The sequence below is a fragment of the Phocoena phocoena genome, chromosome 9 (genome assembly GCF_963924675.1).
Source record: "Phocoena phocoena chromosome 9, mPhoPho1.1, whole genome shotgun sequence".
NCBI classification, from domain to species: domain Eukaryota; kingdom Metazoa; phylum Chordata; class Mammalia; order Artiodactyla; family Phocoenidae; genus Phocoena; species Phocoena phocoena.
This window is the reverse complement of record NC_089227.1, coordinates 60,117,720-60,139,383: the sequence shown is the minus strand read 5'-3', so window position 1 is coordinate 60,139,383 and position 21,664 is coordinate 60,117,720. Positions and strand designations below refer to the sequence as shown.

At 47.6% G+C, this 21,664-nt stretch overlaps 1 protein-coding gene across 2 annotated transcripts in view; it reads left to right on the top strand.

Moving 5' to 3' along the window:
* Positions 1 to 8,042: 8,042 nt before the first annotated feature.
* NOD1 (nucleotide binding oligomerization domain containing 1) overlaps positions 8,043 to 21,664 on the top strand; it is a 44,803-nt gene continuing 31,181 nt past the window's right edge. Inside the window, exons 1-6 of one of the 2 annotated variants that reach the window (XM_065883536.1) lie at positions 8,043 to 8,343; positions 9,429 to 9,603; positions 11,958 to 13,782; positions 17,751 to 17,834; positions 19,112 to 19,195; positions 20,298 to 20,381. In XM_065883536.1, the coding sequence (XP_065739608.1) occupies positions 8,143 to 8,343; positions 9,429 to 9,603; positions 11,958 to 13,782; positions 17,751 to 17,834; positions 19,112 to 19,195; positions 20,298 to 20,381 (2,453 nt within the window). In that variant the 5' untranslated portion in view covers positions 8,043 to 8,142. The remainder of the gene's footprint in view (positions 8,344 to 9,428; positions 9,604 to 11,957; positions 13,783 to 17,750; positions 17,835 to 19,111; positions 19,196 to 20,297; positions 20,382 to 21,664) is intronic. The other variant, XM_065883537.1, reaches the window with a different exon arrangement.

Here is a 21,664-nt window from a genome sequence, read left to right as displayed (position 1 = left end):
GTCCCCTGCATCGGCAGGTGGACTCTCAACCACTGCGCCACCAGGGAAGCCCTGTTTGTTCTTTTTTTAGCTCCCTGAGGTATAAGGTTAGGTTTTTTATTTGAGATTTTTCTTGTTTCCTGAGGTAAGCTTGTATTGCTATAAACATCTCTCTTAGTACTGTTTTTGCTGTGTCCCATAGATTTTGGATCATTGTGTTTTTGTTTTCATTTGTCTCCAGGTATTTTGGATTTCCTCTTTGATTTCTTTGGCGATCCATTTGTTGTGTAGTAGCATATTGTTTAGCCTCCAAGTGTTTGTGTTTTTTGCAGTTTTTTTCTTGTAGTTGATTTCTAGTCTCATAGCATTGTGGGAAAAGATGCTTGATATGATTTCAGTCTTCTTAAATTTACTGAAGTTTGTTTTGTGGCCTCACATGTGATCTGTCCTGGAGAATGTTCCATGTGTACTTGAAAAGTATGTATTCTTCTGCTTTTGGATGGAATGCTCTATATATATCAAGTCCACCTGGTTTAATATGTCATTTAATGCCAGTGTTTTCTTATTGGTTTTCTGTCTGGATGACCTGTCCATTGATGTAAGTGGGGTGTTAAAAGTCCCCTACTCTTATTGTGCTGTTCTCAGTTTCTCCCTTTATGTCTTTTAATATTTGCTTTATGTGTTTATGTGCTCCTGTGTTGGGTGTATATATATTTACAATTGTTATATTTTCTTGGATTGATTCCTTGATCATTAGGTAATGTCCTTCTTTGTCTCTTATAACAGTCTTTATTTTAAAGTCTATTTTGTCCGATATAAGTATTGCTACCTTGGCTTTCTTTTGCTTTCCATTTGCATGGAATACCTTTTTCCATCCCCTCACTTTCATCCTGTGTGTGTCTCTAGATTTGAAGTGAGTGTCTTGTAGGCAGCATATATAGGGGTCTTTTTTTGTTTCCATTCAGCCACTCTATGTCTTGATTGGAGCATTTGTTCCATTTACATTTAAAGTAATTATTGATATTGTGTTCTTATTGCCACTTTGTTAATTGGGGATTGTATTTTAGGTCATTTTGTTCATTTCTTCTTTTGTTCTCGTGATTTGAAGACTCTTTAGTATTATGTTTGGATTCCTTTTTCTTTTTTGTGTGTGTATCTAATTTAGATTTTTGTTTTGTGGTTACTGTGAGGTTTATATATAGCAAGCTATATATATATGTGTGTGTGTGTGTGATTGTTTTAAGTTGCTGATCTCTTAACAAATGTGTTTTAACAACCCTGTGTTTGTACTCTCCTCCCCTCATGGTTAGTGTTTTGGATACCATGTTTTACATTTAATTGTTCTTAACTGCTTATGGTTGATATAAGTAATTTTACTACTTTTGTCTTTTAACCTTCCTACTAGTTTTGTGTGTGGATGATTTCCTACTTTTACTATATGTTTGTCTTGTTTTTCTCTTTAATAGATCTTTATTGGAGTATAATTGCTTCAGAATACTGTGAGTTTCTGTTTGCACAACAAAGCGAATCAGCCATATCCCCTCCCTCTTGAGCCTCCCTCCCATCCTCCCTATCCCGCCCTCTAGGTCATCACAAAGCACTGAGCCAATCTCCCTGTGCTGGGCTGCTGCTTCCCACCAGCCAACTATTTTACATTCAGTACTGTATATATCGTCAGTGCTACTCTCACTTCGCTCCAGCTTCGCCCTCCCACCCCATGTCCTCAAGTCCATTCTCTATGTCTACCTCTTTATTCCTGCCCTGCAACTAGGTTCATCAGTACCATTTTTTTTAGATTCCATATGTGTGCGTTAGCATATGGTATTTGTTTCTCTCTTTCTGACTTACTTCACTCTGTATGACAGACTCTAGGTCCATCCACCTCACTACAAATAACTCAGTTTCATTCCTTTTTATGGCTGAGTGATATTCCATTGTATACATGTGCCAGATCTTCTTTATCCATTCATCTGTCGATGGACACTTAGGTTGCTCCCATGTCCTGGCTACTGTAAATAGGGCTGCAGTGAACATTGTGTGGTACATGACTCTTTTTGAATTACGGTTTTCTCAGGGTATATGCCCAGTAGTCAGATTGCTGGGTCATATGGTAGTTCTATTTGTAGTTTTTTTAAGGAACCTCCATACTGTTCTCCATAGTGGCTGTATCAGTTTACATTCCCACCAACAGTGCAGGAGGGTTCCCTTTTCACCACACCTTTCCAGCATTTATTGTTTCTAGATTTTTCGATAATGGCCATTCTGACCGGTGTGAGGTGATAACGGCATTGTAGTTTTGATTTGCATTTCTCTAATAATTAGTGAAGTTGAGCATCTTTTCATGTATATGTTGGTCTTTACTGATGAGATTTTTTTTTTTCCTTTCATGATTTTCATGTTGCTAATTGTGTCCTTTTCATTTTTGCTCAGGGCAGTTCCTTTAACATTTCTTGTAAAGCTGGATTGGAGGTGCTGAACTCTTTTAAAAGCTTTGGCTTGTCTGTAAAGCTTTTGATCCCCCCATGAAATCTGAGTGAGAGTCTTTCTGGGTAGAGTGCTCTTGGTTGTAGGTTTTTCCGTTTCATCACTTTATATTGTGCCACACCTTCTGGTCTGCAGAGTTCCTGCTGAAAAGTCAGCTGATAGCCTTATGGGAGTTCCCTTGTACATAACATGTTGCTTTTCCGTTGCTGCTTTTAATATTCTCTCATTATCTTTAATTTTTGCTGTATTCCCCTTTGAGTTGATCCTGTCTGGGACTCTCTGTACCTCCTGGACGTGGATGTATGTTTCCTTTCCTAGGTTAGGGAAGTTTTCAATTAGTATGCCTTCAATTATGTTCTCAGCCCCTTTCTCTCTCCCTTCTCCTTCTGGGACCCCTATAATGCAAATATGGTGTGTTTGATATTTTCCCAGAGGTCTCTTAAACGGTCCTCATTTTTTTTCATGCTTTTTTCTTTTTTCTGTCCAGCATCAGTGATTTCCTCTACTGTCTTCCAGCTCGCCGATCCATTCCTCTGTATCATTTAGTCTATTGTTGGTTCTTCTAGTGTATTTTTTATTTGTTATTGTATTCTTCATGTCTGTTTGGTTGTTCTTTAGATTTTCTAACTCCTTGTTAAAAGCTTCTGACTTCTCATTCTGTGCATCCATTCTTCCGAGTTCTTTGATCATCTTTATGACCATTACCTTGAACTCACTCTCAGGTAGATTGCCTATGTCCACTTCACTTAGTTCTTTTTCTGGGGTTTTATCTTGATTCTTCATTTGGAACATGTTATTCTGCCGCCTCATTTTGCCTAAGTTGCTGGGGTTTTTTTTTATGTGTCTGGTAGGTTGGTTACATTTCCCAGCCTTGAAGAATAAGCCTTTTGTAGACAACCTATGTGTCTCAGGATAATACTTCCCTTTCATCACCAGAGCTGTATGCTCTAGGGCTTCCCCCACAAGGGCTGCGTGGATCTTTCTGTTGTGGTGGGCCGACTATGTGGACAGTCTGGTAAGCTTGGTTGGCCCTTGGTCTGTTTGGTTGCCAGTTCCTGCCTTGTGCAGAGGCTGTTGGCTGCTTGTTCGTGGGACTGGGTCATGAGGTGGCTGACTGCAGAACTCCAGGGGACTATACTAGTGCTGGGTTACTGGTGGGTTGAGTCAGGGTCCAGGAGACCCCGGGGGCTGTTGCTCACCCACTGGTGGGTGAAGTCAGGTCCTGGGGCTAGTACTGGCCTACTGGTAGGCAGAGCTGGGTCCTGGGGTCTGGTTGCAGAGCCCAAGGGTCCCAGAGCATGTGTCAGACCACTGGTGGATGGGGCCAGTTCCTGACACAATTGGCTGCAGGACCTGAGGTGTCTGGAAGCTTGTGTTGGCCTGCTAGCGGGCGGGTCCTGGGCACAACTGGTCCGAGGGCAGGGTCTGGGCAGCTAGTGAGTGGGGAGGTCTGCAGACTGCAAGACTGTGGTTTTCTTGCAACTGCTGTCTGCCCGCTGGTGGGGGGGCTAGAGCAGGCTCACTGGTGGGTGGGGCTGGTGCCCTGGGGATTCTGATGCTGGTTCCTGACCACTGCTGGGTGGAGCTGGGCCCCAGGGTCTCCGGCTGGAGGGTCCTGGTGGTCTTGGTTCTACTGCCTGTGTACCGGTGCATGGAACCGGGCCCTGGGTCCTCTGGTGGGCAGGGCTGTGTTCAGAGGCAGCTGTGGATCAAAGGGTCTTAAAGCAGCCTCTCTGTTGGTGGGTGAGGATGTGTCCATGCCCTGTTAGTTGCTTGGCCTGAGGTGTCCCAGCACTGGTGCCCCAAGTGGGGCTGGGGCCTGGGACTAATAAGCTAGAGGGAGGATTCCAAAATGGTGCTTTGCCAGTACCAGTGTCCACATGGTAGAAAGAGCTCCCCAAAATGGCTTTTGCCAGTGTCTGTGTCCCCAGGGTGAGCTGCAGTTGCCTCCTGCCTCTCCAGGAGACTCGCTAGGAATAGCAGGTAGGTTTGACCCAGCCTCCGGTCAAATTACTGCTTCTGCCCTGGGTTCCAGAGGATGTGAGATTTTATATCTGTCCTTTCAGTGTGAAGTCTCTATTTCCCCCCAGCCCTCTTGGACTCTCAGAAGTAACCCCACTGAACTTCAAAGCCAGATGTTCTGGGGGCTCATCTTCCTGGTGCAGGACCCCTGGGCTGGGAGCCTGACATGCGGCTCGGACCTCTCACTCCTTTGGGAGAACCTGTGCGGTCATAATTATTCTGCTGTTTGTGGATTGCCCAGCCAGGGATATGGGACCTGACTGTATGGCAGCTCTGCCCCTCCTACCTGCCTCTGTGTGCTTCTTTTTTTATATCTTTAGTTGTATAAGAAATTTTCTGGCATGTTCCAGTCATTTTTATCAATGGTCGTTCTGCAAATAGTTGTGATTTTGGTGTTCCATAGGAGGAGGTGAGCTCAGGGCCTTTCTAGTCTGCCATCTTGCACAGTCTCCCTTGTATAAATGTTAATTCTACATATATTTTAGACCCCACAAGATAATAATGTTTGGTTCAGTCAATATACATTTATATTTACCCACATATTAAAACTTTCTGTTGCTCTCATTTTGTTTTAGTTTGGGATCATTTTTCTTCTACCTAAAAGAATCTTCAGTACTTATTTTAGTGCAGCTATGCTGGCCACAATGTCTCTCAGTTTTTGTTTACCTGGAAATGTATTCTGCCTTTACGTAATACTTCAGTGAAGTTTTTTTTTCCGTACAGTAACATTCAGAGATTTTCTGTGTAAAAGTCGATGACTTTTGACAAATCATATGTATATATATGTGTATGTGTATGCATAATATACATACATACACATGTTATATATGCATATACCACACATACACATGTGATATGCATATATACACATATTTATGCATAGTGATACATATATTCACATGTGACATATATATGTATGTATAATATATATACACACACACATATATATATATATATATATATATATGACACTGCAAGATAAAGAACATTTCTACCACCCCAGCAATATGCAGTCAATTTCTCCTTTGCTCCTATCCCCCTACCCAGGAAACCACTGCTCTGATCTAGATCAGATTTCTAGAATCCTATGAATGGAATCATATACTACATGATTTTTTGAGTCTTCTTTCTCTCAGCATAACATCTTTGATACTCATTCATGTCATATTAGTATTTCATTCATATTTATTTTAAAAGTTATTTTAAATAATTTTTGGCTGCGTTGGGTCTTCGTTGCTGTGTGCGGGCTTTCTCTAGTTGCGGCGAGCGGGGGCTACTCTTCCTTGCGGTGCGCGGGCTTCTCATTGCGGTGGCTTCTCTTGTTGCGGAGCACGGGCTCTAGGCATGCGGTCTTCAGTAGTTGTGCCTCGCAGGCTCAGTAGTTGTGGCACACAGGCTTAGTTGCTCCGCGGCACGTGGGATCTTCCCGGACCAGGGCTCAAACCCGTGTCCCCTGCATTGGCAGGCAGATTCTTAACCACTGTGCCACCAGGGATGCCCTAAGAGTGTTTTCAAAGAAACCTTTCTCTCTTACTTTTCTTTTTGACTTTTCAGATTCCAGAAAGAAATTGGAAATTGAAGATTTAAGGAGAGAATGTTTTAAAATATTCTCACTTTCTTCAAAGAACACGTGACAAAAACTTAAAAAGGTATTATTAACCAGTAATTTAAATATACATTTAACATTATCAACTGGTATCCCTTAAGGGAACTAATTTTCTAAAGCTATGGATCCTTAAGTGGGTCATAGAATTGACGACAATAGAAAAAGCTGTATTAGAGTCAAATCAATCAGCATACTTTTAGTGCAATAGTAGCTAATCACTCATTTTCATCCCTTTAAATTCCATTTGGTAAGAATCTCTTGCCTTTGTGTTGTTTACTTTTTTAAATTTATTTATTTTTGGCTGCGTTGGGTCTTCGTTGCTGCACGCAGGCTTTTCTCTAGTTGTGGCGAGCGGGGGCTACTATCCGTTGTGGTGCGCGGGCTTCTTGTTACGGTGGTTTCTCCTGTTGTGGAGCACGGACTCTAGGCGTTCAGGCTTCAGTAGTTGTGGCACACGGGCTCAGTAGTTGCGGCATGTGGGCCCTGGAGCACGTAGGCTTTAGTAATTGTGGTGCATGGGCTCAGTAGTTGTGGCTTGCAGGCTCTAGAGCACGGGCTCAGTAGTTGTGGTGCACGGGCTTAGTTGCTCCGCGGCATGTGGGATCTTCCCGGACCAGGACTCAAACCCACGTCCCCTGCGTTGGCAGGCGGATTCTTAACCACCGCGCCACCAGGGAAGTCCCTTTCTGTTGTTTAGAATGTTAGAATGTACTGTCTTTTGCTCAATCAGTCAGGTTATGAAAGGAAGGTTTACTGTGTGGGGTCCCACTGAGAATCTGTATAAGGCTTGCATTTGGCAACTTGATAGGTAAAAGAAGAAAAAATGCAGGTGTGTCAAAGATCAGAGACTAGTATGTGACTTTGTGGAAAAAATGTGAGAACCACTAGACCTGAATGTTAACATATGTGGGCTCATGAAACATACATGTTTAGAGGTCTATGAATTTTTTTTTGAGCTCTATAAAAAACATTTAAAACTCTCCCTCCAGAGTGTGTGCGTTTTAGACAAAGGACTAAGTGGCCAGTTCAAGGCCTTTGTACTTCCAAGCGTGTGATCCATTTATATCCACAGGATGACTGGAGAATTAAGTGGCTGAGAGATCTTACTCTAAAAGAAAGAAATCAGTGCAGTTCTGGGGTAGTGCAGATAAACTCAAGGTATTTTTTTTAATACCCAAATAAAAGAGCTTGGGCCCCTGTCCCTACCGAGGCAGGAAGTTCAGCACATGCATGAGGTTCTCAGGGATTTCCAGGGAGACGTTGTCTCCTGGTCATCCATTCCTTGGAACTGTCACCTCTCCCTCTCGCCTTCCTTCTGTCCTGCTTCACTCCATAATGGCCATTACTGCTCCTTCATTCCCTAAGGTGCTTGTATGTACCCAACTTGGCTGGAGATATAAGGAGAGCTGGGGCAGGGGTGTGGGGAGAGCTACAGCACAGCCCAGCACAGGCAGTGATGACTGACACATCACTGTTCCCAGGTTCCTGGGCTCTGACTATCACAGGAGACTTCATGCCGGCTTGCTCTCTCCTCAGGCCGTTTTGTGCTCAGACCCTCTCTCCCACCAACCTCATAGCTCCTCTGCTCCCAAGTCTGGGTGCTGTCCCCTCATAGGGCATGTGGAAACTTCCAATTCCAGTCACCTAATTTGGAAAATATACCTTTGCACCCCTATCCCAATCTAGGACTGAGGCACACTAAAAAAAATAATAATAATTAAGAAGTTTTGTTAAACAATAGTGTTGTCTACCTCTGGTCATCTACCCTAGTGGTGTAACCCACAAGCAGCAGCAATTAAATTATGATTTTTACTTTACTGCGTCTCAGATCAAATATCGTAAGCACGACTCCTTCCTGTTCTAGAGAAATTCCAGGACGGGAGAAAGGGGGGGGGATCTTTCCCATGGCTTTGGTTTTGTTGGTGACTTCCTCTGTCTCTTCAGGGTTTGCACCGAGAGGCTGTGGCTGTGGATCCTGTTCGCCCTTCTGCCAGGAAGGCACACGCGGCCAAAGATGAATTTGGGAAAAGCGGTCACTTGCTCCTGTAACCATGGAAAAGCAGGGCCGCAGTGAGATGGAAATAATCCGGTCAGAGTCGCACTCCTACATCAGATTGTTGAAGGTCAACCGGGAGCATCTGGTCACTCACGTCCGCAACACTCAGTGTCTGCTGGACAACTTGTTGCAGAATGAGTACTTCTCCGCCGAAGACGTGGAGATCGTGTGTGCCTGCCCCACGCAGCCCGACAAGGTGCCGGTGACAGGGATGCCAGCCTTGGTGGCCAGACGGGGCTTCTCCCCATTGACCTGGGTGAAGAGCTTTGGGAGTGCAGTACATTGGGTGGAATTTCCTGTCGGGGCTTATCTACCGCACAGAAAGGCTTGAGTTACCAGCTCATTCCACAGTTACGTATTTCACTTCTGTGTTCCTGAAACACAGCAAACTCTTCTGACCTCTCCATTCTCCTTGCTGTGCGTATTGGTTCTCAAACAACTTGTTTTCCAGTTCACTTTAAATGAGTGAATTCTTTAAAAAGAAAACGAGCAGGAAACACTAGCAGTGCTGCCCAGTCCGTGCCCTTCGACTCTGGAGAGCTGCTCACTGCTGGGAACGGCTCTGAGAATTCCTCTGGTTGAGGAATGGCTGCATCCCAGCCTGGGTCCGTGGTAAAGAATCTTCCACACTCCACTGTGGGAAGTCTTCACAGCCCTTAGTTTCACTTTAGCTTTGTGTCATCTTCTGAAAAATAGAAGGGCAAGAGGAAAACCTCCTTCTTGGGGAGAGGAGTGACACATGGTCCTGTTGGGCTCAGAAGAGACCAGAAGGGTTTCTGGGAAAAGCACAGTAGAACACTGTTGTGGTTTTTTTTCCCTGAATTTTTAATAAGACAAAAAGCTTTTGTAAGGTACACCTTACACAGGGGTCTGCTGTCCCCTGGCTGTGTGGCCCAGCACCCATCTCATTATGCCTAACGGGTGACTTTCTCCCCCTCAGCACTCATTCCCAGAGAGCAAAAGTGTTAGCTTAAGAGGGAAAAGGAGAAAAGGAGGGAAAGGGAAATTCCAGGGGGGCGCTCGGCTCTAGCTGTGAGTCTGACCTTTCTATTTTTAGGCTCCTGGAAGCCTCTGGTTTCCTAGAGCTGTGCGGTTTGTTTCTTGCTCAGGTGGTCGGTCCATTTTACAGATCCTGGGCATTTGGCGTGTAGCATCTCATACCAGCTGGGTGGACGGTCAAGCTCGAGGCTGTAGTAAGAGCTCAGAGCCCCGCATGGGAGCCTCTCCAGGGGGCAGACACCCCTAGTGCCGGCTCACACCTTACTGCTTGTGCCGCACTAGGTCCGCAGAATTCTGGACCTGGTGCAGAGCAAGGGCGAGGAGGTGTCCGAGTTCTTCCTCTATGTGCTACAGCGACTCACAGACGCTTACGTGGACCTCAGGCCTTGGCTGTCGGAGATCAGCTTCTCCCCTTCCCAGCTCATTCAGAGCAAAGCTGTTGTCAACACCGATCCAGGTATGAGTCAGCCCCCGGGGAGACCGCAGCCACCAAGCAAGCAAGGCCCCCGGGGCTTGGAAATGCTATCTGTGTGGGTCCAGCAGGGGATAAAGGCGGGGTCCACCTTGACCCGCCCTGCCTTCCACCTCAGGCAGCAGGCTCGGCTGCTGTGTTCCTTTTAGAAAGGAGAGCTGGTCCCTGTCACCCTAGTGCAGCCAAGGGAACTGTGATTGAACTGACCACAGATAGCTGGTCTGATTTATGTAGGGAGCCATGGGAGTGTAGGAATGACCTCTGTTCTGACCTCTTTCTGACTTCCTTTTCTGACCTATCTAGACATTTTAGTGGTTGTACAAATTCAAGTTTGCATTTCTTTCCTTCTTGAAGATCTTTCCAAATTTGATTCCAGGCAAAGAATTCTTCTATCACCCCTGACTGCCAGTCCTTATTTCCAAAGCACCATGGGCCCCTTTTAGTTAAATGATTAGTTCAACAGGTATTTATGAGGTACTCAGCATGTGCCAGGGCGGGGTGTGCTGGATGCCAGAGGTACAATAGGGAGCAGACCCAGCTATGGTTCCTGCCCTCAGGGACCTCAGAGGTTAATGCAGGAGCCTGGCAGTAAACGATGACACAAATGTGTAGTTGCAAATGGTGATAAGGACAACAGCAGTTCAAGGTGCTGAGAGAGCACAACATTGGGACACAGTCTGGTCTGAGGACCAGGGAATCATCTTTCCGTGCCTGTGGTCTCTCCACTTCCAGACAGTTGTTGGTAACATACCAGCACTGAGCTTCCAAACTCTGAGTTTTAAAGAATCCAGTTTGACCTTGAAAACAGAAACAAGGGACAGTGTCCCAGAGTGTCAGGTGTGTATTTAGGGGAAGCCAGACCAAGAGACAGAGTGTCAGGGACAAGCTCTTGCTTCTGCAGTTACCAGCCGGCCACTGCTAGCTTCTTACTGTTACTGCCCCTGCCCACCTCACTTTGTTACCTTCCCCAAGATAAAAGGAAAATATTCCTGTGATGAAGAGTTCTTGCAGAAGACTTCTCCACTGGCTCCTTTACCCAGCTCCTGTAACAGCTTTGAAAGTATAATTCACTCTGCAAGAAGCTAGATGTGAAAGACGACATACTGTATGAATCCATTGATATCAATGTCCAGAAAAGGCAAATTTATAGAAACGGAGAGCAGGTCAGCAGTTTCCTAGGGCCAGGGGTGGGGCAGAGATTGTCTGCAAATGCACTTATGAGGGAGAGTGTACCCCTGGATTTTAGTGATGTTTGCGTTAACTCTGTAAATTTACTAAAAATCGTTGACAACAATACCTGCTGTAAAATAGGTGAATTTATAGTCTGTAAATTTTGCGTTACCAGAACTAAAAAATAGAACTCACTTCACAAATTTTAAGCTGACAACCAAGTGGGACTAAGTTGATGGGAAAGGATTGTAGATGAATCTGGAAATGTGCAAGTGTGTCCAATTTTTGTTAACTGAATTATCATTAAGACCCAAAAACTATTTAAAGGAATTTTGGAACACCTTTTTTTTTTTGTCTGGAGTAAGCTCATTTTGTAGCTCGTTTCTGCTGAGAGCATGGCACGTACGTCAGCATGTTACCCCATGTCAGCGTATTAACCCGTGTACTTCCCCGTGGGCAAGCCCAGGGCTCCCCCTGCGGCACGTGCTGAGCATCAGTGATCCCCAGGCCTCAGCTTTGGAACCAGGGCCTCTGTGCCCTGTGTAGTGTAAGAAGGCCAGTTTTCACTTTAGTTTGCTCACTCAGTTATGGTGAAGCACAGCCCCTTTTCAGTCCATATCAACGTCAACTGTTGTATCTTATCGCAAGAAGTTTCGGCATTAGGTTTTATGAGACTATCTGTTGTTTTAAGAACAGTGTCATAAGCACAAGAAAGGTTAGGGCAATCTCTTCCTCAACGATACAAGTTTCAGTGGGGACTGGCTTGCGCTGTTTGAGCAGGACCCTGGGGTTGGGCTGGGGCAGCAGGGCCACGTGGCCTGGCCGTCACATTTGAGGGGGCTTCGGTTTTTAGCTGGAGTTCAGGGACAACTTGCGCAGAGGAGTAGGGAGCCTGTCTCTGACACTGATCCCAGCTGAATTCTGTCCCCGCTGGCTGGCCGAATCTGAGGTCAGACAGAGGGGTGGAGGCCCAAGGGCCCGCAGATTCTGGAGCGCCGGCTCTTTGTACTTGAGGAGTGCTCGCACTTAGCCTGAGCGTCCAGGCTGCGGGTTTGTTTTCCCGTGTGCTTGCTCCTCCGCCTGAGACCTCCCTATTTGATGCACTTTCCTCCTGTGTCTCTCTCTCCCCGCCTACTTCCACCTCTCACCTGGCGCCACTCTCCCTGCAGTGAGCAGATACAGCCAGAAGCTGCGACAGCAACTGGGCCGCGACTCCAAGTTCGTCCTGTGCTACGCCCAGAAGGAGGAGCTGCTGCTGGAGGAGATGTACACGGACACTGTCGTGGAGCTGGTCGACTTCGGCAACGAGAGCCTGGGCAGCCTGGGCAGCCTGGCCTGCCTCCTGGACCCCTCCACGGGCGTCCTCAACGAGCAGGGCGAGACCATCTTCATCTTCGGCGACGCGGGCGTGGGCAAGTCCATGCTGCTGCAGCGGCTGCAGAGCCTCTGGGCCGCGGGCCAGCTGGACGCTGAGCTCAGGTTCTTCTTCCACTTCCGCTGCCGCACCTTCAGCTGCTTCAAGGAGAGCGCCTCGCTGTGCCTGCAGGACCTGCTCTTCAAGCACTACTGCTACCCGGAGCAGGACCCCGAGGAGGTGTTCGCCTTCCTGCTGCGCTTCCCGCACACGGCCCTCTTCACCTTCGACGGCCTGGACGAGCTTCACTCGGACTTCGACCTGAGCGGCGAGCCCGACACCTCCTCCCCCTGGGAGCCCGCCCACCCCCTGGTCCTGCTGGCCAACCTGCTCAGCGGGAAGCTGCTCAAGGGGGCGCACAAGCTGCTCACGGCCCGCACGGGCGTCGAGATCCCGCGGCATCTCCTCTGGAAGAAGGTGCTCCTGCGCGGCTTCTCCCCCAGCCACCTGCGCGCCTACGCTGGGAGGATGTTCCCCGAGCGTGCCGTGCGCCAGCGCCTGCTGGATCAGCTGGAAGCCAACGCCAACCTCTTCAGCCTGTGCGCTGTGCCCCTCTTCTGCTGGATCATCTTCCGGTGCTTCCAGCACTTCTACGACACCTTCGACGGCTTCCTGCAGCTGCCCGACCGCACGGTGACGCTGACCGACGTCTTCCTGCTGGTCACCGAGGTCCACCTGAACAGGACGCAGCCCACCAGCCTGGTGCAGCAGAACACGCGGAGCCAGACGGAGACCTTTCGCGCCGGCCGGGGCACCCTGCGCTCGCTGGGCCAGGTGGCTCACCGGGGCATGGAGAAGAGCTTCTTCGTCTTCAGCCAGGAGGAGGTGCAGGCGTCCGAGGTGCAGGAGGGGGACCTGCAGCTGGGTTTCCTGCGGGCCGTGCCGGAGCTGGGCCTCGGAGGGGACCAGCAGTCCTATGAGTTCTTCCACCTCACCCTCCAGGCCTTCTTTGCTGCCTTTTTTCTGGTGGTGGACGAGAAGGTGGGCACTCGGGAGCTGCTCTGCTTCTTCCGGGAGTGGGCTCCTCACGGGGCGGCAGCAGCTGCGTCCTGCTATCCCCGCTTCCTACCCATCCAGTGCCTGAGGGGCCGTGGCCTGGCCGGGGAAGACCCCTTTAAGAACAAGGATCACTTTCATTTCACCAACCTCTTCCTGTGCGGGCTGCTATCCAAAGACAAACAGAAACTCCTGCGACACCTGGTGCCTGCCGCCACCCTGCGGAGAAAGCGCAGGGCCCTGTGGGCTTACCTGTTCGCCAGCCTGCGCTCCCACCTGAAGCACCTGCCCCGAGTTCGGTCTGGGAGATTCAGCCAGGTGCAGGCCATGCCCACCTTCATCTGGATGTTGCGCTGCATCTATGAGACGCAGAGCGAGAAGGTGGGGCAGCTGGCGGCCAGGGGCATCTGCGCCAACTACCTCAAGCTGACCTTCTGCAACGTCTGCTCGGCTGACTGCAGCGCCCTCTCCTTCGTCCTGCACCACTTCCGCAAGCGCCTGGCGCTCGACCTGGACAACAACAATCTCAACGACTATGGTGTGCGGGAACTGCAGCCCTGCTTCAGCCGCCTCACCGTCATCAGGTGAGACCTCCAGGTCCCGGGAGCAGCCGGCAGGGCCACCAGGGCTCAGGGGACACCAGGACTGGCACTGTGGAGCGGGATCTCCTGGATTATCCTGGAACTCGTGGCCGGGGGTCTGGGAACATCCAGAGCTTCTCTGTCTCAGGGTGGCAGAGGGTAACGAGCAAAGCTTCGAAGTCAGGTGGACCTGGATGGGCCCCAGCTGGGTGTCCTTGAGCAGAAGTTGCCTAACCTCTTTGAGCTTCAGCGTCCTCATCTGGAAAAGAGGTTCTCATAGCCTAACAATTACAGTAATTACCAATCAGCATTTATTGAGAATGGGTGAAGTGCGTTAAAAATATTACCCGGTTTAATCCTTTTAACACACTATCAGGTAGGTACTGTTATCGTCTCCATTTTGGCAAACGAGGAAGCAGAGGCACAGAGAAGTTAAGTGGCTCAGGGTCACACAGGTGGGCCATGGTGGAGCCAGAATCGTAAAGAACCTTTTGAGATTCACGTGAGGCTCAGAGAGAGCCCGTGAAGTGTTCCTGGCACGTGAAAGCTTTATGACGGCAGAAGAAGCAGACTTTGTGCCTATTAGCGTTAGTTAACTTCCACGAAAAAAGCGGGCAGCCCTGAGCTGCCAGGGGATCTCAGTAGAGAATGCTGACTCTTGATTCGTTTCCTGTGTGATGGGTTAGAGGAAAGGAAAACCAGTCTCCTTTCTTCTATTAGCATTTTCTGTATTAAATACACCTTGTAAATCTCTAGGGGGGTTTCAGTTCTCCACTACTTGGCTCATGCATTTCTGAAGAGCAGATGAGATTTGGAAACGATTCCAGGTACCTGTTACACAAGCGCCAGAGCATACATTGTGGGGGGATGGGTGGGATGTAGGGAGCCCAAACCTGCCCCGGCCTGGGCATTGGAAAGCCTGGAATCTATTCTCTGAGCTCTCAGCCAGCGACTCTGTAGCCTCAGGCAACCTCACACTCAGTGCCTCCCTGTGACCATTTCATAAGATGGAAACTCTGCACCAGTATGGTGGTCCCCAGGTTTGCCTCCAAACCAGCAGAAGAGAAGGCAGGAAGAAATGGGCAACCCTAAGGAAGCATTCTGAGCTCCCTGAGGGCATCAGTGAGGATTAGTTTTGGCTGTTACAGAAAACTCACAATACTGGTGGCTTACATAAGTTACAGACCTTATTTGTCTCTCATGCAAAAATCTAAAGGAGGGCAGTTCCGGGCTGCTGTGAGGTCTCAATGACCATCAAGAGCCCAGGCTCTCTCCTCCTTACTGCTCTGCTGTCCTCAGTACTTGGCTACTATATCTTGGCCCAAAATGCCTACTCACGCTCCAGCCATTCAGTTGATATTCTAGTCACCAGGAAGAAGGAAGGGCAAAGGACACACCCCATTCTTTTCTTTAAAATTAATTTATTGTGGTACAGTTGATTTACAGTGTTGTGTTAATTTCTGCTCTGCAGCAAAGTGATTCAGTTATACGTACATATATATTCTTATTCTTTTCCCTTATGGTTTATCACAGGATATTGAATATAGTTCCCTGTGCTATACAGTAGGACCTTGTTGCATATCCATTCTGTATATCATAGTTTGCATCTGCTAATCCCAAACTCCCAGTCCATCCCTACCTTCCCCACCCTTGGCAGCCACAAGCCTGTTCTCTATGTCTGTGAGTCTGTTTCTGTTTCGTAGAGAAGTTCATTTCTGTCATATTTTAGATTCCACATATAAGTGATGTTATATGGTATTTGAGTTTCTTTTTCTTACTTCACTTAGTATGATAATCTCTAGGTCCATCCACGTTGCTGCAAATGGCATTATTTCATCCTTTTCCATGGCTGAGTAGTATTCCATTGTATATATGTACCACATTTTTTTTTTTTATATTGGAGTATAGTTAACAATGTTAGTTTCAGGTGTACAGCAAAGTGATTCAGTGATACATATACATGTGTCTGTTTTTTTCAAATTCTTTTTCCATTTAGGTTATTACAGCATATTGAGCAGAGTTCCTTGTGCTATACAGTAGGTCCTTGTTGGTTATCTGTTTTAAATATGGTAGTGTATATATGTCAATCCCCAACTCCCAATTCATCCCTCCCCCGCACCTTTCCCCTTTGGTAACTGTAAGTTCGTTTGTGAAGTCTGTGAATCTGTTTCTCTTTTGTAAATAAGTTCATTCGTATGTTTTTTTTAGATTCTGCATGGAAGTGATATCATATGACATTTGTCTTTCTCTTTCTGACTTCCTTCACTTCGTACGATAATCTCTAGGTTCATCCACGTTGCTGCAAATGGCATTATTTCATTTTTTATGGCTGAGTAGTATTCCATTCTGTATATGTACCACATCTTTATCTGTTCGTGTGTTGATGGACTTTTATGTTGTTTCCATGTCTTGACTATTGTGACTAGTGCTGCTGTGAACATAAGGGCACATGTATCTTTGAGTTAAAGTTTAGGACACACCCCATTCTTTTACGAAGACTTCTCCGCTATTGCTAATGAGATTTCTGCTTAGATCTCACTGGGCAGAACCTAAGCACATGTGCCCAGCTGAAAAATGAGGGATTCTCTTTCTAAGTAAGCACAGATATTGGGAGTGACTAGTTGGCTCTGCCACCCTGGGATAGTCATGCAGTGTATGTACACACTGTTCCCCAGCACCAAGGTGGGTACCATGAGTGGAGGGGTTCAGAGTGTCTGACGTGATCATTTTGATTGGCCTAAAAATCAAGCTTTTACCTCTTCAGCCTTTTACTTATCACAGAGGACAGTGTGTAATAAGTGGCCCAGTTTGGCCCACAGCTTGTGTTTATAGATGAAGTTTTATTAGAATACAGTCACATTTATTTATATGTTGGCTGCTTCACTCTGCAGAGCTGAGTGGTTGCAATACAGACCAGATGGCCTGCAGAGCTTAAAAATTTGTTATCTGACCCTTTACAGAAAAACATTGCTGAGCTCTGGTCTGTTCCTTCACCCACCCCTGACCCTCGCTCATCCCTCACGCTCCTCCATCTCTGAGCCTTACTCTGTCCCTCAGACTCACCTAAATAAAGGGGTGGAGAATTGAGAAGATCAGGGTAGTCTGTTTATAGAGAGCACTTGGTAGTAAAAAAAAATTGTTTTGCATTTTAGCCAAATCAAAATATCCTGCTAGTATAGGGCTTTCAAAGAGCAATCCCTGTACACGCTGGGCCTTGACCAGGAGATATCCGTCATCCTGAGGCCCTCTTTTCCCTCTCCCTCTTGAAGCCTGGCCTGCTGAAGCAGCATTTGCGTTAAAGAGGAGTGGGAGAGTGTGGACCTCTCACACTCTCCCTGATCTGCCTCATCCAGCTGTTTCTCCCTTGCCGTTGAACTTCCTGCACAGAACCACACCTCAGGAGCTGTGTCCCTCGATGGACCTTTTCGGGTGGCAAGTCAGGTTTCACACATGCATTTCCAGATGGAAAGGCTCTTGGCATTTTGGGTGGGACAGTTCTTGTGGGGACTGTCCTGCCTTTTGCAGGACCCCTCACATTTCTGGCTGCACTTGCAAGATGGTGGAGCGTCCACTCCCCCAGCCTTATGACCACTAAATGCAGCTCTACACATTTCCAAATCCCATGGCCCCCCGCTGTACAGCGAGAGCCACATTGACACATAGGCCACCGGCAAATGCAGGATATCGGAGGCGGCTGTCCACACGTGTCCTTCAGGTGTCCCTTGTTGCCCTTGTGTTGAATCAGGGCTGTGCTGTAGCCTTGCCAATGGACTGGTTCTCATGGGTCTCTCAGCCCCGTGAAGACCAGGGTCTGTAGGGGCCGTGTGGCTGTCTGCTATGGCCAGTTCTCTCGGGGGGACATCTGTAGCTGGGAAGACTCCAGGACCTACAGACTTGTGCATCCTTGTGGAATTCATGGTCTTTCACAGTGAGCAGCCGCTCTGATTTTTAACTTTCTTTGCTGTTTTCAGACTCAGTGTGAACCAGATCACCGACAGTGGGGTGAAGGTGCTATGTGAAGAGCTGACCAAATACAAAATTCTGACATTTTTAGGGTATGTATTTCTCAAGAACACTGCCACAGCTACATAGTAAGAACACAGAGCAGCAGGAGCTTGCCATTCCTATGGGTCACTGGGTGGTTGAGACTGATGGCCCCAGGGTACCAGGAAGGGCACTGAACTGGGAGCCAGGAGTCCTGGGTCCTGCTTTTGGCTCGGCTAGCAGCCCACTGAGCAAGCCAGGAAACCTCACTGAGCCTCAGCCTTTTCATCCCCCTTGTATAATTGGGATCCTAATAGAGTCAGATAGTTTTACAGGTGGTGACTGATTGCTGTAATGACAGAATTCCTGGGGATATGTTTTACTGACGTGAGAATACTGTTCATGTGGTAGATTTCACTATGGCGGGTCCATGATCTGTCACCCAGAGCCCTTGGGGCAAGACACGAATCAGAAATTAGTGCCCGTGCTACCTAGCAGTGACATGACCAGTGGGATCTAGGGCAGTACCCCATTTTCAGATACTTTAACATTTCTGCAGCAAAAGGTATAAACATTCAAACCAGTTGGGATAAAGACCATGAACAGCTCCACGTCGGTTGCCAAAATAGTTAGGAAGAAGTTTGGGTTTTCAGAGCCTTTGGGGTTTTGGGGTTTGACAGGAGAGACTGTGGGCCACAGCCCCGCCAGCCCCACGGCTGCCGTTGACTCTCTGAGCTGGAGCCAGCCCGTCAGCTTCCTTGAGCCTCAGTTTTCTCAGCTGTCACATGAGAACACTGAAGCCCTGAATCCCAGGTTGCCTTTTGGCTGTGGAGTTCTGCATGACTGTGGAACACTGGAAACCTGTCTCCTTACCACTTTCAACTCCTTTCTGCCTTACTGTTGAATTGGTGTCAAGTGGTAAAGTGACAAAAAGGTAGACACTGAGTTGGTTCTAATGCTTAGAAACTTTTACCCCTTAAGATGCCAATTGTGATCTTATTCTGAAAATACCCCTCAACTGCCATTTATCGAGCACTTACGTGCAAGGGCTTGGGATGATCTCATACAATCCTTATAACAACCCTGCGAGGGAGCCGTAATTCTTACCCCTGTACTACACATGGAGAAACTGAGGCACAAAGAAGCTCGGTACCTTGCCCCAGGTCATAAAGCTGGGGAACGTGCAGAGTTGGCCTTGAGCCCAGCCTGAGACCCCACAGCCCCAAACTCAGGCCTCCACGTGCCCTTCCTTTCTCCTTTTGACCTAGACTTTGTAAATCAGCAGACAGCCCCCACTCACTTTAAAAAATGGGGTCCTAAATTCTCACGGCCATGCTTTCTCTCAAAGCTTATACAACAACCAAATCACCGATGTCGGAGCCAGGTACATCGCCAGAATCCTGGATGAGTGCACAGGCCTCACGCACCTGAAGTAAGTGGGGTGGGCACAGCGAGCGGGGTCTTCAGTAGCTTCTCCTGGTCACCCTTCACTGTTCAAGCAAAGAATAAATGCCACCCTAGAGCTCCCTTCTGCTTGCCCCAGGGCCAAATCAGGTCAAATCAGGACACCTGTGTGTAGAAGGTGAGCTGTGGGTGAGGCTCGGTGTTTGGAAGGGCCCCCTACCATGGGTGGGGGGAGAGTGTGGCATTTTGATTTCATTAACTCCTAACGGGAAGAAAGGCCACAACTATCACCCTTTCTGGAGATCGTTTTCCCCCGAGGAAGTCCCACATTGTCTTCGTCCATTTTGGCTTCTGTAACAAAATACCATAAACAAGGTTGCTTATAAACACGAGATTTATTTCTGACCGTTCTGGAGGCTGGGGAACCTTAGGATCGAGGGGCCGGCAGATTAGGTGCCTGGTGAGGGCCCAATGCCTTGTTCTTAGATGGTGCCTTCTCACTGTGTCCTCACGTGGTGGTGGAAAAAGGGGAAAGGGAGCTTTCTTGGACTTCACTCCTAAGTCACTGATCCCATTTGTGAGGGCCGTGATGAGTGACTATCACTTCCCAAAGGTTCCACCTCCTAGCACCATCACTTAGGGGTTAGGATTTCAACATATGGATTCTGGTAGGGGGAGGGGGAGGCAAACCTTCAGGCCATAACATTGCAGATGAGAGCCTGCTCCCTGGCTGTGTCACAGGAATGTCCTGCCAAAGGTGTCAGAGCACCAGCCTCGGAGGAGCCTGGTGATGGTAACCTGCCCCTTGACCATTTGCAGTTGAAGTGGGAACCTTCTGGTCTGCTGATGGAAATGAGTGATGCTCAGAGGTCATTTAAAGAACCTCTGGGGGAACTTGGGTCCCTGAGTCTCTGCAGAGATTGTGACCACCTGGAGAGGAATCACGACTGGCTTTCCTCAGGGCTTTGGGCCCCTCCCTGAGAGGACGCCCAGGGAGGGCTGCTGTAGGTCCCAGGAGAAAGACCACCCCTCCTAGGAGGGGCCAGAGGGGCTCTGTGCCAAGGACGAGGGTGGCTGATGCTGGAGTCCCCTCATAGCTGTAGCTGACGTGTGCACGACTCTCTCTGCAGACTGGGAAAAAACAAAATAACAAGCGAAGGAGGAAAGTGTCTCGCCCTGGCTGTGAAGAACAGCAAATCCATCTTTGAAGTTGGGTGAGTAGAGACGGACGCACACGGGTGTGCGTATACGGCCTGCTCTGTGTACAGGAGCGCCTGCTGGTCTTTTCGTACATCCATCTAGCCAAAGGACCGCTGGTGCAAGCTGTGGGGCAGAGGCTACAGAGAGCCTCCATCACAGATGCCCTGGTGGCTGGGCCCCACTGCCTCCTGCGTGGGAAATGTCGTGGGAAGTCCCAGGTTTGACTGCCACTTTAATTGCATGGACTTTATTTAATTCATGCAAAAGGCAGTATTTATCACCACTAGCAAATGGAGGGAGCTAGCAAATGGAGTTTTAGCCCTATGTGGTAAACTTCCTCAGGCAGGTGTGCTTCATTTTAAGATTATATAGTCTCTGGAGGCTTTAAAAATTTTTTAATTTTATATTGGAGTATAGTTGATTAATAACGTTGTGTTACTTTCAGGTGTAGAGCAAAGTGATTCAGCTATACATGTATCTATTCTTTTTCAAATCCTTTTCCCATTTAGGTTATTATAGCATATTGAGCAGACGTCCTTGTGCTATACAGGAGGTCCTTATTAGTTATCTATTTAAACACAGTAGTGTGTATTTGTCAATCCCACACTCCCAATTTATCCCTTCACTGCCCCCACCTTTCTCCTTTGGTAACCGTAAGTTTGTTTTCTAAGTCTGTGAGTCTGTTTCTATTTTGTAAATAAGTTCATTTGTATCGTTTTTTTTTTAGATTCCACATGTAGATATCATATATTTGTCTTTCTCTGATTTATTTCACTCAGTATGATAATCTCCAGGTTGCTGCAAATGGCATTATTTCATCCTTTTTAATGGCTGAGTAATATTCCATTGTATATATGTACCACATCTTTTTTTATCCATTCTTCGTCTTTGGACATTTAGGTTGCTTGCATGTCTTGGCTATTGTAAATAGTGCTGCAGTGAACATTGGGGTGCATGTATCCTTTGGAATTATGGTTTTCTCTGGATATATGCCCAGGAGTGGGGTTGCTGGATCATATGGTAGCTCTATTTTTAATTTTTTAAGGAACCTCCATACTGTTCTCCATAGCGGCTGTACCAGTTTACATTCCCACCAACAGTGTAGGAGGGTTCCCTTTTCTCCACACCTTCATCATCATTTATTGTTTGTAGACATTTTGATGATGGCCATTCTGACTGGTGTGAGGTGATATCTCATTGCAGTTTTGATTTGCATTTCTCTAATAATTAGTGATGCTGGGCATCTTTTCATGTGCCTCTTGGCCATGATATGATATTGCTTTGGCTATTGTTTGTC